Source organism: Stegastes partitus, unplaced genomic scaffold (genome assembly GCF_000690725.1).
Source record: "Stegastes partitus isolate 25-593 unplaced genomic scaffold, Stegastes_partitus-1.0.2 Scaffold146, whole genome shotgun sequence".
Lineage (NCBI taxonomy): Eukaryota > Metazoa > Chordata > Actinopteri > Pomacentridae > Stegastes > Stegastes partitus.
Genome location: NW_007577877.1, coordinates 604,202 through 624,201, shown reverse-complemented (window position 1 = coordinate 624,201; position 20,000 = coordinate 604,202). Strand labels below are relative to the sequence as shown.

The 20,000-nt window shown below is 42.6% G+C and overlaps 1 protein-coding gene across 1 annotated transcript in view; it reads right to left on the bottom strand.

The window, feature by feature from the left end:
• zfpm2a (zinc finger protein, FOG family member 2a) overlaps window positions 1–20,000 on the bottom strand; it is a 117,821-nt gene that overhangs the window by 50,756 nt on the left and 47,065 nt on the right. Inside the window, exon 4 of the mRNA XM_008279184.1 lies at window positions 12,263–12,387. Within this exon, the coding sequence (XP_008277406.1) occupies window positions 12,263–12,387 (125 nt within the window). The remainder of the gene's footprint in view (window positions 1–12,262; window positions 12,388–20,000) is intronic.

Genomic DNA, 20,000 nt, shown 5'->3' with positions numbered 1-20,000 from the left:
TTAAATTGAGAGAGTCACTGCTGTTCCCGGAATCTTTAAAGGGACACCCATCACTGTGCGCATGTGCCTTTATTTGGCTGCTGCTATCATGGCGCCGCTATGGGGAATAAATATTTTCTCATTTAAATCACCTTTTATCCTGCTGACTGGACTGTAAGCATCAAAGTTCATGTGCTGCATTAGCTATTACTTATTTCACTCCATTGAAATGCTCACAGTGGTCGTATTTATACTGACTATGGTTGGCTTTGCATGATTACTGTATGTGCAGTTGCTTTTTTTTTTTAAGACATAAAGAAGCAGATTAATGATTGGCTGCTCTGGATGTCGATTAATTAAGCAATGATAAATTACAAATGTAGACATGTTTTTGTTTTTTAAAATGCATTTGCTGCTTTGAATCAGAGAGGAGAGAAGTGAAGAATAGCGATTCGTGAGGAGGGGGGACTCTATCCATTCTCCAGTCTTCAAGACCTTCAGGCACATTGAGGTGCTCCAACTCTAAAGCCAAACAGTTTAGTGTAAGCTGCACCTGCCCCGAAGACAAGCAACCTCCTTTCTCCACCCCTGCCTTCTTCCCCTTTCTTTCTTTTCCTCCCATTTTCTCTCCTTGCCTTCCTCTTCATTTATTTCCTATTAATTATTTTAGTTTCCTTTCCTTTCCTCCACTTGTCTCCTATCCTCTCTCATCTCTTTTTCTTTCAAATTTGTATGTCACCCGCCACCGGCACGTATATAAACCATCTCTCCTTCCTTTCCACCTTCTCCAGCCCTTCAGCATCAAACTACAATGTCTCCAACTTTCTTTGTAGCAGTGACTGTTTAATTCAACTTCACAAGTAACTGCACATGTACTGCTGTAACTACGTATAATGCGTATGTCCTGAGAACTATTTGAAGTTGTAAACAAGAGAAAGCTGAATTTGTAATGCATGTGCTCCAGGACTCTCTCGCCATGTCATGTCTCGCAGGTATAGTGCACATATACAGACATGTACTCCTTGTGTTTGGCTTTGGTCAGAGGACAGAACAGCCCTGTCGCTTCACTACTCACTGTTTGAATTACTCAGAATTTCCCATTTGAATTCAATTGGGAACGACTTGTTTGATCTTTTGCATGTAAGTTAGGTCTGACTCCCCAAGCAGCAAGAAGCTGTGTGAGGGAACATAATAGGGAACCCGGAGCCAGTAATGTTCACCTCTATGGATATTACCATGGCCCCTGGGGGTCAAGGTGGCAGGTGGCATATTCTCTGGACAGATCCACCTCTTTCTCTGTTGGAAATAAACATGCGGATGGGGGATTTCTTCAAAGAAGAAGAAAAGGGAACTCAGGAGTCAATCAGTCAATGGGGTCACAACAAATCCCCGCTCTCATAACCACACATGGAAGACTAGGATCAGTCAGAGGCAGTAAATAAAGACAAACAATAAAATAGTAGGCATGATGCTTGAATAAAGCCCCTGACTTTAGATAAACCTCTGTGCCCCCTTTAGGTATTGGATTTTAATATTCTTTTGAACTCCCCTCTCTTCTCTGGTGGAGTTATAAATTTCATGATGCATTAGAATAGCATCTACTGTATGTGATTTTATATTTCAGGAGACTCTCATTCTGGGCAGCCAGTCTCACCCTCTGATTCGTAAACTGAGCTCTCTTCATATCAAAGTGTACAGAATATTAATTATAACAAACACAGTAGAAAGTACAATACATTAAAAAACACAAGAGATTAGGAACAAAGAGAAGAAACACATGAAATGCCTCTCAGACCTAACTTTGTTCTAACAACGAAATAAACCGAACAGAGGTATCTGCGATTTGCATACCACGTGATCATCTACATACTGCTGCGGTGTTCAATAGTTTGATCCTTGCGTGCACTTCAGAGAAATGGGGTCTTACTAAATCCACTGTAAAAGACCAACAATATTTACACCAAGTTAAGTAAATAAGATAAAGATGGTGAACTTGCCCCTCACTAAATGCATTAGACGTGAACTCTCTTATCAGAGTCTCCGCACACGGACTGTTAAAAGATGGGTTTCCCGAGCTGGAAATGGTCTTTGTTACCCAATTAGTTTGCTGACGACCCCGTGGTATAATATTCCTGCTTTGACAGCCTCATACACATCCATCTAATGAGGCGCTGCTGGACCACCAGGGAGAGAATGGACGCTGTCCAGACCTTCATCTCCTCTAGCACCTATCAGCTTTCTTATCTTCAATGCTAACCTTTTTTGTGTTTGTTGTTTTTGTCAGAAGACTTGAATTTTTCTGCTTGGTTGTTCATCCGTCCAGAGTCGTTTTGACAGGGCTTTGTCTTTGGTAGGCCCCGAGCCAACTAGGCTGAAGATCAGAGGGCTAAGGCCAGGACAGGGGACAGCGAGGACTTATCAAGGTCTACCAGCAGGGGTTTGCCTCCCTGTAGGGTGGCTGTCCTTCTTTCTCTGAAGGAGGTGAAGCAAGCAGAGCCTCTGTGTTTCTCCACTTCCCCCGCCAATATGACCAAGAGAAAAAGAGGCGAGGGGGAAACTGCAGAATTTCAGCAAGTGACAGTGCACATGAAGAAAGCTCTTTGCTGTGAATAATGTATGATTTTGGAGATGTTTTAGAGTGCCATTATCCTGGCGTTCTAACAAGGAGCTCTGGCTAAAACTTCCTTATAAAGAGATGATGAGGACAACAGTTTATTTCTACAATCACAAACGTTAGAAGGATTGGTCAGCCATCAACAGCTTCCATCAAACCCCGTTTTGAACTCACTCGCTGGAAGACCGAGAGGACTATCAGGGGCTTGCAAATGGAAACAATCGCGGATTATCTGCAGCACTTCTCAAGAAAGTTGTTTCAACATATCACAAATTACAGCCATGACAATGACAGATGGCAAAGCAGCTGGCACCACTCAACTTTGTTTCACTTTTCTTTCTTTTTGCTTCTTCCTTCTTGTTCTTCCTCTTGCGCCTTTGCTGCAATAGAGGTCTGTTGTGTATTGAAGTGTTGGATAATCATTCATTTGGGAAGACATATTGCATACTGTAAAACAAGGCGATATGTGTGAAGCCAGGGACTTCTGAGCTTGACTATTGCTGCCTATCAGACTAACATTCTGTAAAACTGAGACTTAGCTCTTCTTGTTTGTTGGCTCCTTTAAAGCGGGGTATATCGTAGGTAAAGAAGCATATCCTCTAAATCTGCACCAAGCAGTCATTCAAATTCATAAAACTCTTGAGATAAGTGTGGAAGTGATAGTGTATGACTTATGCTATCCCAAATGGAACAGTTGTTCATGAATGTTAATGTTCATATCAAGCTGTTTGCGTGTGGTTACAACATACAGAAACCATAAGCAGGCAGATACTACATCTCTTCAGTGTGACAGCTTGATATCCAGACTGTGCCTCCCTGATGGGCAAGGGAAAGACAGCAAACATCCAGAGAGCTGTGAGGGAGGAAGAGGGGGGGGGGACAGGGACACCCAGCTCACCCTTGAGCCCTGCGGGTGTGAGGAGTGCCCCCCCAGGACCGAGAGCATCACTGGGGCTTTCAGTCATCACTGGTCCCTGCTCTGCTGCTACTGAACAGACTGTTGGAGGATGGCAGCTGCCTGTTTATCTATTACAGTTACAGTATGCAGTTACAGTAGAATGGCCACATCTGGAGTGTGTGTGAGGATGGAGACATGTCATCACAGAGACAAGAACATAAGCATAAAACCTACAGAATTTTCTCTATGTCCATGTCTTCAATGTTTTAGCTTTAAAAAAGAACGAATGAATGCATTTCAGCACTCTGGAAATGAAATACTTAACATGGATGCACATGAACTTTTGCAACACATGGCTGCACATTTGCACATCGATAATTTCAAGCAAACCAGATTGTGAAGGAGAGCTGCTGCACTGCATTGCAGAACCAGACAATGGAGATAGAAGCATCTCAGTTTTTTTATCTGAATAAGAGTCCCATTTCAGTTCACTATTCAATATCCTACTTCCTACTTAAGTAATATCAGTCAGTCAATATTAGTGCATGGCCCTTCTGAGTGATATATCATTTCATTTTTCATATTATTAGCAGGGTTGGAAAGAAATGGCAAAGTGTGTTTCAGAGGGAAACACTGCACTTTTTTTTACTGCAATACAAAATAGTATAAATTCACCTCACCTTAAAATGCTTCTCACACAGCAATGTATCAGTAATAATAATATAGTAATATAATATATAAATGCATAACTCCCAAGGGGTGCATTTTTCTAAAATGAGTGCTTTCACTTTTGATACTGAAGCACATTTGCTGATAGCGCTTCTGCACTTTTTACTTCAATCACAAAATTAATGCAGCACTTATACTGTGACTATTTACTACTGCTAACAATAGGTGTCTAATGAGTGTATTGTAGTAAAAAGTCTGGTATTTCCCTCTGAAATGTAGTGGTAGTAGTGTACTAGTGCATTTAACTTAATGCCAACTGAACAAAAATATAAGGAACTGAATTTATGAGCAATATGGTTTAAATCTTGAGAAAATACCACCAATGGAATTACAACAAGACAATGATATATTCACATGTGAAAATGGAACATTTCAAAAATTGCTTGTGAAAACAGTGCCAGAGCCTCAAAACCAAAGCTCTAGCGAATTATGTTGCAAATGATCATCATCTTTGTATTTGTGTCTTGATGAAGTCACTGTGTCCTTGGTGTGTTTGAGAAAACCATGCAGCCATTAAAGTGAGCACAAAGCAAATCAGTGAGTCCTGCTCTGCTTATCAGGGGACCTGCCATATCAGTTTGGGTAGTTGTGATGTGATGTAAGGACAGCAAAATGTCAGGTTCACTTGTGGATCAAGTCAACCATGTATTATCTCTCAAACAGTGGAGCTCAGCTGTGGCCATAATAGCTCTGACTAGCTGACTGACTGAGTGCTTCACGGCTAATGCATGGAGCTGTGGGCGGCAATGAGTTCCAGCCAAGCACGCAGAAACTTTGAAAGTGCAAGCTTGGAAACATATAAATAACAACAGCAAAAGAAAAAAAAACAAAAAAACAATGATTGTGTGTTTCTTTTGCAACAGCCTGCAACCCATTCTACATCTGACTCACAAGCAAACATCAATGTCATGTTGATCTGGGTTAAAAAGCCCAGATTTAAAGGGCTGCTTCAATAGAATGAGCTTGGATGTTTCCTCCTTTTCATGTAAGAACATGAAAACCATCGATAATGCCATCGATAAATATATGGATGACACTGAGCAGGGGGAAAGCAGGCCAGATAATTACCATTTTACCCATCTGAAGAGACCCCAGCCCTGATATTGGTTTAAACCCAAGAAATAATTGATGCATGCAATCACAAATTGGTTCTCCGCCTAAAATTTGGGCCCATTATTTCATTAGATGAAGCCACATTCTTTGTGCCAAAATTATTTGTGTGTCCAACACAGAAATTCAAATCCTGTTAGTCCTGATAGTGTCGAGCGTTTTCAAACCATATCCAAGACAGTGTGACTTTCAGATAGAAAGCGCGGGCCACCTTTAAATGCAAACATAAATGAAAATGTTTGGAGTGCAGATTTAAAAAAAAATTTTTTTTTAGTTAATGGTTTGTTTGTTTGTTTGCTGTGTGCATGCAGTTTTGATGCTGTGTGTGTGTGTGTGTGTGTGTGTGTGTGTGTGTTTGTGTGTGTGTGTGTGTGTGATTTAGCAGCTATGCTACAGAGAGGTCCTATCCTGGGGTGCCTTCTTGCATATGTAATTGGATGTTACTGTAAATAATTGCCTGGGCATGTGCCAGTGTGATGATGGTGATGATTTGTGTGTGTGTCGGCTCATGTGTGACTGTATGTGTGTAGAACATGTGTGTAACCATTCTGTATGTCTGTGTGACTCTGTATGTACGTATGTGTGTGTGTGTGTATGTGTGCGAGCGCATCTGCCCCATCCATACTCCACTCTCAAGTCCCACTGATTCTCCTTTCCAGCCATGTTGAATCCTCTTTTCCTTATCAGGCGAGCCCAGGCCTGCATCAGGCTCTCCTTGCTATGACAGAGGCTACAACAATAGGCCTGCGATACCGCTGCTTAGCGCTGCGTTTCGGAGGGGAAACCTGCCACGGGCGCAGATTAACTACAACACACACACACACAAAATAGATTGCAGCCTCCAAAACAAAACATTTTTCAGAATGCCTCCTCTTGATTAATGAAGCAATGACAAGAAGAAAAATATAATTTCTGAAACAGAAAAATCCGCCACCACTTGTTAAAGTTTAGGGGTAGCTAACAATAAACATATTGGAGGGAGAGGGTGGGCAAAAGGGGTGAGATAAATGGCTTGAGTGATGGGCTGAATAATTTCTGGAGCATTTTTTGGTTGCACAGGCCCATATTCCTACCCTTGTACTAAATTACACAATAATCACACTCCATCGGTTGACAGCCTCTGCCTCTCTCTCTGTCCCAGGTGAAAATTAGGACAGTATCTTGACATTTTCGCTCTTCTGTAGTCTACAAGCTAAAGCTCTCTGTTCGCAGCCAAAAGCGGCACACAGTCTGCACACGCACACTGATGCGCTCATGCCCTCCCACACACCAGCACATTCACAGACACTATGACCTAAAGCACACACTTAAGTGCATGTATATTTAAATTCGCGTACACATCCTGCACACACGTGAGCGCACGGGCATTTGACAGCTACGTTCTCATGCGCATTTTGCCAAAAACATAAATTCTTGACCCTGTTTTAGCGTTCAGTCTATTTAAAAGAATTCATTAAGGCTTTAGTTTGTATCTTAAACAATCCTAAATGACAGAACTGAACAAAACATAACAGAGGTCGTCCGAATGTTTCACATTATTATTTCTCTGTTGCAGGCTGTTTCCCTGAGGTGACTTTAATCTTGCACAGGTTATAAAAACCCTCCTGTGCTGAGATATTGGTAAACTATCACAGCATCATACTGACTCAGATGATGTATGATTCAAGGGTAATGTTGTAACTCTGTGTTAAGACCAAATTGTTATTATACTTAATCAGCCAGCAGCGCTTATTGACTTATAATATGTCCTTGTAACCTGCAGTTTTTCAAATCATTGCCTTCATATCGAGGCCCCTGTAAAAAACAGAGATTACAGCAGCAGGTCGGCTTTTATCATAAACCTGTGCTCACAGCAAATTGAGTTAAAATACAACAATATTAAGATAGAGGACAAGATAAAAAAAAAAACTGCCTGACAGATCTTAATCTACGAATTAAGCAAGTCTTATGCGTTTCAGTTATTGTGTAATTTGCACTAAAATGCCCTCAAAACATATAAAGACCAGAATTCTATTGAATCCAGACTCATTACAGTTGCACCTTGACTAAGCCCCAGTAATTAGCATTGGGAAGGCATTGTACAAGAGGCGGCAACACCCTCATCAACACACATTTACAACAGAGCTCTAAATCTGCTGCTCATTAATAGCTTGCCTCCCAATCAATTATTAACACCTACAATGGAAGCCAGGCTCACCGGGGCCAGGCCTCTTACTCCAGGCAAACCGTGGGCCACCTTCTCCTCCCGGTTCTGTCCAGCATAGGTAATTACCGCTTTTAAAGACACCTGCTACTCAATAGCTTCGACCCAGACTGTTAATTTAGCCCCCCGATTGCAGACATTTATGTCTGAGTGTCACTATTAATTTGCGTTAATTTGGAGAGTGCGAGGAAGCCGGGCGGAGGCGTTGTCGGCAGCCGGCTGAATGTGCTCGTCGCTCACCTGCGCCGGGGCTGCGGCTGTAATTGGAGTCTAATGGTCTGATTGATCAGTGAGAGAAGTGAGGGATGAGACGGCGCCCTGGCAGCTCCATCAGTCAGACAGAGAGCAGAGAGAAGGGTGGAGAGGAGGAGGAAGAGGAGCGGAGCAGGAAAAGGCGGCTAACAACAGCACAACTAAGCCAACTCTTGGGTGTTTCATTCTTTTTGCATTATTTGTTACTTGTTTTGACCCTCCACCTTGTGTCCACCGTCACATCACAAACTGCTCTGACCTGAGCCAATTACTTAGTTTTCAGTTCAAACTCTGGTCTGTCTGTCAGTGTAGTTGAGAGCTTAGTGTTTTCTCTATATAGGCTGGGTTAAGATACACCCCCTTCTACCATCTTCTCAAAAATGTTAACTTAAACTGTATATAGATGAAAATGTATATCGTCTACCGGTGATGTAAGGATGATAAAGAATGTATGAAACTATCACAGTAAGCCCAGGCATATGAGCTGTCTAACACAGAGCAATGTGATTGTGTTAACAGGTCTGCAATAGCAATAACTACAACTCCAGTCCCTCATGCCAAGCTGAGCCCCTGGGGTCTACAGACCTGCCACGGCCGACCCATCAGCTGTGAAATCTGCTTTCCTCTTTGATAAACGGTCGAGATGTGACCCTATCTCTGTCCTGCAGATGCCCAGATTTCCTGTCATGCTTTTTCCCTTCTGTTTTTTCCTTCTATTTCTCTCCCCGATACACTCTCTCTCTCTCTCTCTCTCTCTCTCTCTCTCTCTCTCACTCTGTCTCGCTCTCTCTTTTCATTCTTTTCTTTTTCAAGCTTTATACCTCTCTTTCCAGGCCTGCCTGGACAACTGCATGAAACGCTCCACTCACTGTTCTTTCTCAGCATCATCCATCACTCCGCTCAGCTACTGAGGCCTGTCGTCCACCGGCAGCCAAACCCACACAGGCTCCCACGCCACAGCACATGTAGCTCGGCCGGCTCTAGCATCAGCTCCCATTTGCAACCTCTAGGGACCAGTAAACCCCCCCCTCCACCTCCTCATCCCCTTACCTCCTCCCATCCTTATACCTCCACAGGACGGCTCCCCAGACACTAGCCAAACGCAACACGCTCTCCTCCTAAACGGCTCCGCGAGTGCCAAAGTGCTTCTCCTATCCACTTTAATGCAAACGCTGCTTAAATTCACTGTATTTTCATTATTTACTGTAAGGCACTTTAAGGAGTCGTTTCATTTTAGTCCCTTCTCTGGGCGTCATGCCAAGGATTGAGAAACGGGAGAAATGGACCTATGCACCGTACGTGGCGGCTCGACAAAAATAGCCTGACCTCTAAAAAGTCATATCTTAAATGACATGTCTGGATGGAGGGATAAAATATGTTTGATTTTCGAGAGGGCATATCAATATCTCACCAGCAGGTCATGTGTTTCAAGCATGAGAGAGGTGTCACTCCTGCCACATACCTGACTGCTTTCGGGTAATTCATTCACCTCTACGGTTTCAAAAAATCTAAGAGAGTAAAAGGAGATTTAATAGTCTGTGGAGGTCACACTTCATAAGAATGACTGAGAGTGCCTCCTAGGTGAGGTAGAGACCCATGAAGCAATGAGCCTTTATTTCTACCTCAAACGCTTTCTACCGCCTTCTGACCCTGCTCTGCAGCACTGGCCGCCCTGACATGCATCAAAACTAGCCAGGCCTCTTTTTTTCCTCTCCTCATTTTCTTCTTCTTTCTCTCTCACATTTGTTATTTCAACTTTTCCCTCTCCAGGTGAGGCATCAGGGTTTGTTCCTGTCTTGATGTGTCAGTGTTTGAAGATTTGCACAACTCCCTTGCCTCCCACTGAAATAACTGAGATAAATGTAGCGCTATATTAGGGATGTTGCCAATGGCTGCATGTTTAGCAAGGCAGCAGCAGCGCGATGACTAGAGGCTTGATTTAAAAAAAGAAAAAAAAAAGAAAAGAAATAAAACAATGCTACTGTAAATGAGATGATTCCCTCGTGATGCCTAAAATACAAGAATTTTTAAGTTTCTGGCTTATTCAGCGTCTAAGAAACACAGCGAAAAGTTACACTGAACCTTAAAAGGAGGCTCAGTAAAACAAAACATGCCAGTTGGGTTGACCTAGCCTTTAATGAGAGATAGTGAGAAGCTGCTAACAGCCAGTACCCCATTTGAAAGATGAAACTTAGGAGAGGAGGAGGGCAAGCAGCAAAGCATTGAAAGGGCTCCCATGAGAATAGACACACATGAGATCCTTAAAGGCAATATGCCAGAGCTTCTTCCTCTGCTTTTAATTGCGAGGGAGGTTTGGCATATTCTGTAACCCCTCCACAGCCTATTACAGGTGATGACCAGCACCTGCTCACTAAAAAAAAAGAAAAAAAAAGAAAAGAAAAAAAAAGAAAAGAAAAGAAAAGAAAAAACACAACCCGAGGAGAATCTGGAGCTGACTTTCAGAAAGAATTCCTCAGAGGGCAGTTAGTTAAGAACTTATCGTTCTCGCCAAGAGCAACAATCAGTTTATGCATCTAGTTCAGCAGGTAGTGTGATGAATTGGTAAAGTTCGTATCTACTGGAAACACTCGAACAACAAACCGTACAAGAAGATGCTTCATTTGACATCACTTGGTGAGTCTGAGGGTCATTTTAGGTACAGTTGAAGGCTGTTTTTTGATATCGTTCAGGAAATTCATGCAGAGATGGCTGGAGAAATATATGGAGTGTGTTACTTTGGAAGGCAACTTGAGGTGTTGCTCTGTCAAATCACTTTTCCGCCCAAGGATAACTGGCTTACCCTGAGAGAAGCCATATTTCATGGCTATAATACGGCCTGAGTTATTTAAAGCCACTGATGACTTCAAAACCATGAGTGGAGCTTAGAAAACAGTCAAAACTGCTCCGAAAATGATTTAATAAAGTTATGCGTTTAAGGAATCTCGGTAAATGGAGGGGGATGGCCTCTGAGTCCGAAATCCTTGCGGACTTTTCCTTATGTTTCTTAACAGGATGAATGTGAGACTGGTTATGATTTTAATAGGAATTTCTTAATTAATCCAAATGCAGAATGGAGTATCAAACCCATGGAGGCCTTGTCACTCCAGCAGAGCAGCAGGTCAACACATGCCTCTGCTGGGATCTTTGAAACAAGAGATATAAAGCTGCCGTGTGCAGGGTAACATCAAAAATAATGAATTGTGACTTGGTTCAATTGAAGCCTGGACTGAGCTCCAAATCCACCAATTAAAATGTTTTGTCATAAAATATGCAGATTAAATGGTTAAAACAGATGCACTTCAAAGGCTTATGTTGGGGGCCAGCTGGATCCCGAAAGAGTTACCTCAGTAGGTTTGACTGTCATGGGAGTTGCCATTAATCTGGTCTTTCGATGTAGGACTCGCTAGTAATCACGTTAGCATGGCTGCTAAAGGCAAAGTCTGACCAAATACAGGGATCTAAGTTTAATCACTCAAGCAATTAAAAAGAAAAAAGCTGTTACCACCAACAACAAGTACCAACAAATGTGGGTACTAAGTTGGAATTAATGGCTGAATTATGGGTAATACATAATTTATTATAGCTTTACAGTTCAGCTGTATGTCATTAATGACAATATTTTGGTGGCCAGTTATGGGACAATTAATTTTGCATAATTACCATGTTTATATATAGTACAACTTCCTTTTTCTTCATAACTATAGACTTACCATTGGCCTAATACACTATTTACCTTCTTACTTTAGTTTACACACTTGCACCATGAGATACGTTCCATAAAGCCTACATGCCCTCAATACAACACTGTCTAGTTTTGACTAACTGAATCGCACATAGTTTTACCTAATTCTGGACAAGATGCACATGCACTGTATCGGTTTACAAAAGGAATGTCTATGTAGCTGCAAATCACGGTGTAATATTTGATTCCAGCTTGAATTTACTAGTCTAGTGTAGTCACACTTTTATCACCATCAGAACCTTGCAGAGATTCAATTAATGCTTCGTGTCAATTTTACTATGGCAGTCATAACACCTTAATTTCATCACTTCTTGATAATTGCAGGCGCTCTTTTCACCTGTCCAAATCAGCAGATCCGGTGGAATTTTAGGTCTAGAGTTCAAACACCTGCCTACATTTCTTCATTGTTAAAACCTTCATGTTGCCTTAGAACCTCAATTAATAGTTTCTTAGCCATCCCAGATTAAAAAGGTTAAAAAGCAGGGTTGACTGATTTTTTTTTGTGTGTGTGTTTAAGCCTCTGGAACAATGTGATCCTATTTGCTTACCTGAAACCAGATCTTTTAAATAATTCCACAAATCAACCTCCCTCTTGTTGTTTATTCATGCTACAGTTTTAACGGAGCCTTTCATTCTTATTTTTGCACCATACGGCAAAAATATATAGCTAGGTTACTATAAAGTGCTCCCTCAATCTTTAAAGACATACAGCATTTAACCAAAACAAGGACATACCAGTGCAGTGTTGTCAGTGCTCATCTCAATCTTCCCCTCGAAGGGTCCCCAAGTCGTCCCCACAGGAAGCTGCTGCCGGCTGTGGATCCGACGCTCGCCATCTTTAAGGAACGCATCCAGCTCTCCTAAAAAGACATCGGAACCCAAAACAGTCAGCCATAGTGCTCTATATAGCACGCAAGTTCCACATCAAATCACAGTGACGTTTGCACATTGTTCTTTTCCCACAAACCTACATGTGCGATCTTATTATTGCGTCAAAGCTCCGCGGTAAAACAGCGCAGGTTATAGCCAAGCAGTTTCAAAATGGATAAGCAAATCAAGCGAGCATCCATCTGATGGTGTTCCTCAGACACATGACTCGCTAACCTTACTTGAAAGGTGTCTTGTGTTGAGATAATCTCTGTGAGACAGTGCAGGCTCACTGGCTGGCGAGAGCAGCCAGTGGCAGGCCTATTTCTGTTGTTCCAGGAAGGCAGGGCCCTTGTTAGTGCTGTGCAGGGCTTCAGTTAATTAACAGTGGAAGCGGATAGCACTGTTAGTACTACCGGTGCTCACCTCCCCGACACCCCCGGCTATCTTATCTCTTAGATTCAGTGTACTTTTTCGGGACGGTGATTAATCAAATAGTTATGATAAACCTCATGGCAGGCGGTGACATAGTTTACAGAGGAGGATGTTTCCCTTGTGTGTGAGTGTGTGAGTGTGTATGAGTGTGTGTCACAAAGTATGCAGCTCTCAACTGTACATTTCCGTCTGGTTGCCTTGACAACCCTAAGAAGTCTTGTAAGAGGAAGTCTGATGATTCAAACTTCTGCAACTACAAGTTCTGTCTAGTTTTGTAAACTTTCTGCACACAAGGAATTCAACTAATTCAGGCAAATCCATTTTTATCAGGAGTGAGTCATGTTTGAGAATGTTACTGGACCGACCTCTGTTAGGTCAAAGATCTGCTTCAGCTACAGAACACTGTTATTGATGTGGGCTGTTCCTCTCTTTAGCATGAAACCAACCGGCAACGTGTACATTCTCCGAGGCAGGCAAACAGACATAATGTGAGTATTATTGTGCAAACAAACTCTACATGTGTTGCTAACAGTGTGTGTCTTTTAACCTGATTGTTAACGCGTGTGGCTAAAAGGTATTCCGGGCACTCGGTTCATGCTGAATAGGCTGAAGTGATCACTGAACTTTCTGACGCGTTTGTGCTATAATGACCTATTCAGCCCTGTTCTACTCTGTAAATATCAACCGTGTATCTGCGGCACGCTATTGTGCTTGTCTGTTGTGTTGGTATGGAAATGTGTGCTTATGTGCTGCTTTGCATGCATAAACATGATCGAAACTGCTTGTGTTATCACCCACGACAAAATGACACCTTGCTGATCATATATACTCATCAATGGTGGTCAATCCTGTAACAATAAAAAGCTAAATGTCACCCGTTACAGAAATACACTTGTCGAACGAAATATGTATATATTTGTAGATGCAAATCTTTGAAACACCAGCACATGGTCTAATCATTTATTTATAGTTAGGAGAGAATATATAGTTTTGGAAAAGCTGTAAAAAAAAGATAATCTGGATAGTGTTCTTTTAAAAATTCTTTCCCTCCCTCAGCATCCTCTGTCCCCTTCCCTTGTTCCTGCTGTTGCATGCTGTCTTCCTGGTGCTGCAGTGGAAGGTGGGTAAGCTCATTACAGAGAAATAATTAAACATTGGTGCACAGCTGGTCGTCATCACTGAGAGCAACAGCCACTGCTTGATGCATTCTGTTTGTCCTCAGATAAGACCCACGGCCTTTAACCGCTTGGATGCAAGTTCCTGTTTAGCCCTGCTTGACACACAGCTCAAGCCATCTCCAGCCAATGACTGGGATTCCTTTTTCTCCTTTTCTTTCTCTTCTGGGTGGGATGATCGGAGTAAAAAGGGGGTAATGGGTAGTGTAGGTGTGAGAAGGAGGGGGCAAAGAGGGTACAATTCATTTTGTGCGGTTTGTGGTCCGCCATGTTTAGGTGCCAGTTGTGTGCATCTCACACCAAATGTTGCCTGAGGACCTTGGCTCACAGATGGCTTGTCACATCTGTTGCAGATACTAGTGGAAGAGCTCCACAAAAACAACCGCGGATGAATAATGAGTTCCCTTCACGGACTGTCTGCATGTTCTCTATGTGCATTTACAGGTTTACGAACGTTGCAAAAAAATACACTGACAGATGTGTTCTGTTATCAACCGAGCCGCTGACAATTTTTGTAATTATGGCTGCAAAAAGTCTTTATGTCAGTGATAATTCAATTCCTTACAAGCCCCCAAATCCCAACTCTATTACCTATTCTCATTACAAATAAATTTAGAACAAATACAAAGTCACAGTGTTTAACCCGTCAAACTGCGAACAGCAGACTGAACCAAGAGGAAAGCTCATAATGGGCTATTAGGAGATTTAACAAACCCAGCGCCTGTGTTCTGTCTTCAGCATTCCTCATCATCCAATTCTCAAATGCCACACACTTGGCAAAACATGAGCTCACGATGTGGCTTAAGAGCCGTACCCCCTCCTCTGAATCCCAACCAAAACCTCTCCACCACCTTCGCCCTTCTACCGCCCCCCTACCTCCACCCTAAACCACCACCAGCACCTACCCCCTGCCACCTAACCCCCCACCCCTCCTTCGATAAGATCATCATCTGTCGCTAGACTCTAGGGTCTGTTCCTGCACTCCACAGATACTTGGCAGACCAATGAATGTCCCTTTGTGTGGAGAGATCCTCCTCAGATAGCACCCAAGATGCTCCACGCTGGCATCTGTTTGTTTTTTTTGTTGTTGTTTTTTTTTTTATGTGTGCATGTGTGTCCTGTCTTTCTTTTCTGTTATGGTGGAGAGAAATGGGGAACCTCGTGTCTCTCCCTTCAATGGCATACGACTGAATGCTAATGAGTTTCTTGGTGGCAGGATGCCAGGCTGCTATGATTTAAGGAATAAATGGGTGTGGACCACTGACAAACAGACAGGTGAACTACTTTCTACTTCTGAATATTATTACATATAATGAAACACTTTTCAGCAATCTTTTAACTTGCAATTTTCTCTGTTAACCTGAGTTCTCAAAATCATCTGATTCTACTTTCTGACAGTATGACACATACAATATATTCCATATAAGCTTGTTACAGATCTTTATTTAAGCTATAGGATGTTTGCAGTCAGCTAATATGCTCAAACCCAGTTCTACATGTTTTAAAAAACAAATGGAAAACACTGTATGGGTAGCTCTTGTACATCACTTTATATTCTTTAAAAAACGAGGATCGCCTTTAGAGAACAGATTTTGTGGGTGTGAACAAAATTTGTATGCACAGTATGATTTTAAGATGAAGTTAGTGTTTTTGTGTAAGTTACATGTTTAAGAGTTTAAAAAGTCTTTTACATGGAATTCTACAAAAGTTCAAAGTTCAGGTTTCACTTGATTTAGGACCGCAAACTAAATATCCTTCACCTCTACACTTTATGATAAATTCACATTTCACTGCAAACGTTTCTATTAATGCACATGAAGTGTAGATCTGAATTTTCTTAATGTAATTTCTTGCCTGGAGTGAGGTCTCTGCTAATGGTCAGAAATGACAAATGACATCATCAACTCACTACTGTAGATGAACATTTGTTAAAGCAATGGACCTGCTCGGGCTATTTTCAACATGGATTTAACTTCTCCTCGAACTAGTTCAAAGAACCAACTTCAAGGAAAAGAAATTGGCTGCAGGACTAAAAGAAATACCCTGATTACTGACCCAGCTTACGGTTTACTTCACCTTTATCCAGTTGTTGCGAGTGTATTAACAGTAAGCGGGACGTTGAAGGAAAACAAAGATGACTGAGTCGAGACAAGACGAGGGAAAATGTGCTCGAGCTTCACACAGCAGACGATCCCTCTTGATATCAAGCAGTGCCTTTGAATCAAAGCAAATAAATGACTGCTGTTCAAAGTTCAATAACCTGTGCGTGGCAATTCACAGATGTCCTACTGAATCCCAGTCATCTCCACTGATAGGCCGTGTTATAGAGCCAGCAAATGGGCTATAAATTAATATACCATGAGAGAGGCATATGGGGTGAAATGGAATGCACTGTATCAGTTCAACAAAAGGTGCCACATCTTTAAAGCAGATATGTGATATGAAATTTTGCAGCTGAAGGAGAAATGTCACAGAGCTTTGATAAGAGAGCGATGAACTTTCTTCCCCTCCTACCCAAACTGCTATTATCAGGTCCTAGTGAGCAAAATGCATCATTTATAACCCTCAGCCCACACTATTATCTTTGAGAAAGGCGCTTGTTTTAATACAGTGGAGAACCCTCACCACTAGCAGCGCCACCTCATCTCCCCCCTCCTCACCCTCTCCTCATGCGCCTCTGCACCCCTCCTTCCAAGCCGGCCTAACCCCGCCTAGATGTGACTGTGTTTGGCCCCGAACAGCGGGGAGGACTGAATGTAGGGGAGGGGGGGACGGTTTCCTGGAGAGCAAGTTTCCAGGCAACCACATGAGTTTGACCACACGGGGGGAGGAAGAGGGGAGAAGTTGGGGAGGGGGAGAATTTGTTGGGGTGGTGGTGGTGGTGGGGGTGGGATTCACCCCTTCAGGTCAGGCTTGTTTTCAGGCGGTGGACGGCTTGGGGCGAAAGAGTTAAACAAGCCAAAGAGATTAGGGCATTTTAGCTGTGACACTCCACACAGGCTGAGCGGGGGGCTGGGGGGTTTGGTTGTGGGAGGTTGTGGAGGTCCTTTGGCTGGAGGATTCTGAGCCTCTTGTTGTTGAAGGGCACAATAATGCCTGCAAAGCATTGTTTGTTTTTTTTTGTTCATTTAGGGATTTTTTTGTTTTGTTCTTTTGGGCTATAAATACAGGTGTTTTAACTGTCTCTGCATAGAAGAATGCTGATTGGAAACATCAGCTAGAGGGCCAAAATGAGCTTTTGTTAGGGAAAGATTATGATTAAGTTAAGCAAATATGGGTAAGATTAGGCAATAAACATTTGCTTATGGTTGGGGAAAGATTATGGGAACAGCAAAAGTTTGATATCTTGGAAAATGAGTTTATTACTTTTCTGCTGGAGGTCTGTATTTTAAGTTTATGGTTATAAATAGCAGCCAGTTAGCTTAGTTTAACATAAAGATTGAAAATAAGGGCAAGAGCTAGCCAGTTTATCGAGACACAAACTTGGATTTTGTTACTATTGGACAGGGCTAACTGTTTCCCTTGTTTCTCGTCTCTATGCTAACTTGACCTGACCAGAAGATAATTTAAATCCTAGGGATACTGGATTTACTGTGCTGTAGGCATCCAATAATAACCAGCAGCTTGTTGTGGCCGTGACTTTCTAAAATCCAAACTGCAGTAATTAAAGAAATAAGGAAAAAGGGAAAAAGTTTAGAATAGTAGACTACAGCTGCACATGCACACACACACCCACACACACAAGAACTTGGTCCTGCAGTACATTATCAACACGGAGACTGGTGTTTGGTGTCATTGAACAATTGAAATATACCAGCTGTCAAGCACTCTGTCTCATCAAAAGCCAGGCGAAGTTAGCAGCAGGCTGGCTGACAACAATCTCTGAGACATCCATCTTTAGAGAAGCACTGCAATTTCTATTGATAGCATGTACAGGGAGACAGCAAAACTTAAAGAATGACTGTCCTCGTGCAGAGATATCGCCGTATCGCCGACAACATCTAGAGGACACACACTACTCCTGCTGGAATCTGATTATTTTAAATGCTTTTCTTTAAAATTTCAGAACCATCAAAAGGACATTACTCTACCTAAGTGTGTCAGGATGAATGAGTAATTGATGTATGTGCATTGGGAATGCATGTATTTTAGACGGATGGATAACAAGACTTTTGCTGCAAAAGAAGTCGCTGTTTTGTTTGCTCAGCCTTGCCATAAATTTCACAAAAGCATCATATCATTAAGGTTATATATATAATACATATAGGTGCACATTGGTTCGAAACTTATGACTGTGCTATGAAACAGCTAAACAAACAACTTTTTAGCAAGGAACACAAGTAAACATTGCTACCTTCTTGATATTCTGCAGTTAATTCAGGAAGAGACTATTTTTAAAGTACTCCTGAATCTCCTCCCAAGTCAATTACCAGGCTGCAACTTCCCCTGGGTAACAGGGAATTCTGTTTTTTCCTGGGTGACCTAGTTGTCTTTTGTGAGTAGGTTTTAGCCGGAGCAGTTTGACAGTCAACAGATAAGATGGATTAAGCTTTTTTTTCATCCAGTTTTGATGTGAACAGCGTAAAAGCGGGTTAAATCATTGAGTTTCAGGAGTATTTTTAAATGCCTGGAGATAGCGCGATAAAGGAGCTAAACCTAAGACTTGGGCCGGGGGAAGGTCAAGGTCGTGGCTTTGGAGAGCAGCTACCCAGTGACGGGGGCCAGCTTTCGTCTCTCTCGGAGCAGGATCAGCGCCGAAGCCGAGCCCACCTCTCATCACTCCCAGAAAAGATACACGAAAGGAGTGAAACAAAATCCAGCGAGAGCTCGACGGGCGGCATCAAAGAGCAGCGCACCCTTGCCTTGTGTGGGTGATTGTGTGTGTGTGTGTGTAAATAAGCGTGTGTGTGAGTGAGTGGAGACGGGGTGGTGGTGGTTTGTGGGGGGGGTGTTGTTAAGTTTCCGCTTGCATTTGCGTACATGCGTGGACGACATGGGAGTGTTTGTGTGCCTGCCTGCATACGTCTGTGCGTGTGTGTGTGTGTGTGTGTGAACACTGTAAAATATCATTCCTCCATGAGCAACTAGCTCCATAATTATGTTTTGATTATTTGCGAGTACTAAAATAAAACAGCAATTAATCTGTTGATGTAAGACAGAAAATAGAAGTACGACGTACATATTAAACAACCCAGTTTACAGAGCGATGCAACATTAAAACAATTTTGAGAATATCATTTGTACAATGCCCCCCTCCACCACCACCACCACCACCACCGCCGCCACCTCATCTTCCCACCTCCCCCAAACCTGATCTGAGGCGTGCTTCACATGCGCATAGGAGCTGACAGCCGTACAATCACGTGATGCAGATCAGCCAATCCTGAATTCATTTGAATTTTTTAAGCTGCGCGGTGATGAAGCCACTTGAGCATAAGAAAAAGGTGAAGAGGCGACTGAAATAACAAACAAATCAGAGCGATACACCGGGTCAAATGCTGCGTGTTGCACGTTGGCTTATCGCATGTCACATCTGGCCAACGCTGAGAGGTTTTTGGTTCGAAACATTTCTGAGGGGACATATTTAGACACATTTTGCGGACGTCTATTCCCCCACTGCTCCTCATGTCGGTGACAGGGGAGAGTAATCCTATACACAGGCTGCTATTGTGAAATGAGAAACTAGCCTCCTTCACTGCCAGAGACCAGATGCACCTCTCTCCCTCTCTCCCTCTCTCTCTCTCTCTCTCTGTCCTAATCTGTAAACGACTTAAAGGAGCCTTATCTCCGGGCTCTTCTGCTTCATTTCATGCTTGATTTACTTTAATTTGTCTGATAGGGCACAAGGATTTGGAAATGGCCCATCTTTCGGTGGAAAATGTTCTGATTTTTCTCCGGCATTGTTATGTGAAGGTTTTTGACTTTTCTCTCCCCCTCTCTTTCCCTCTCTCACTCCTCCTCCTCTTTCTCCATCTCCATCTCTCTCCCACTCTCCC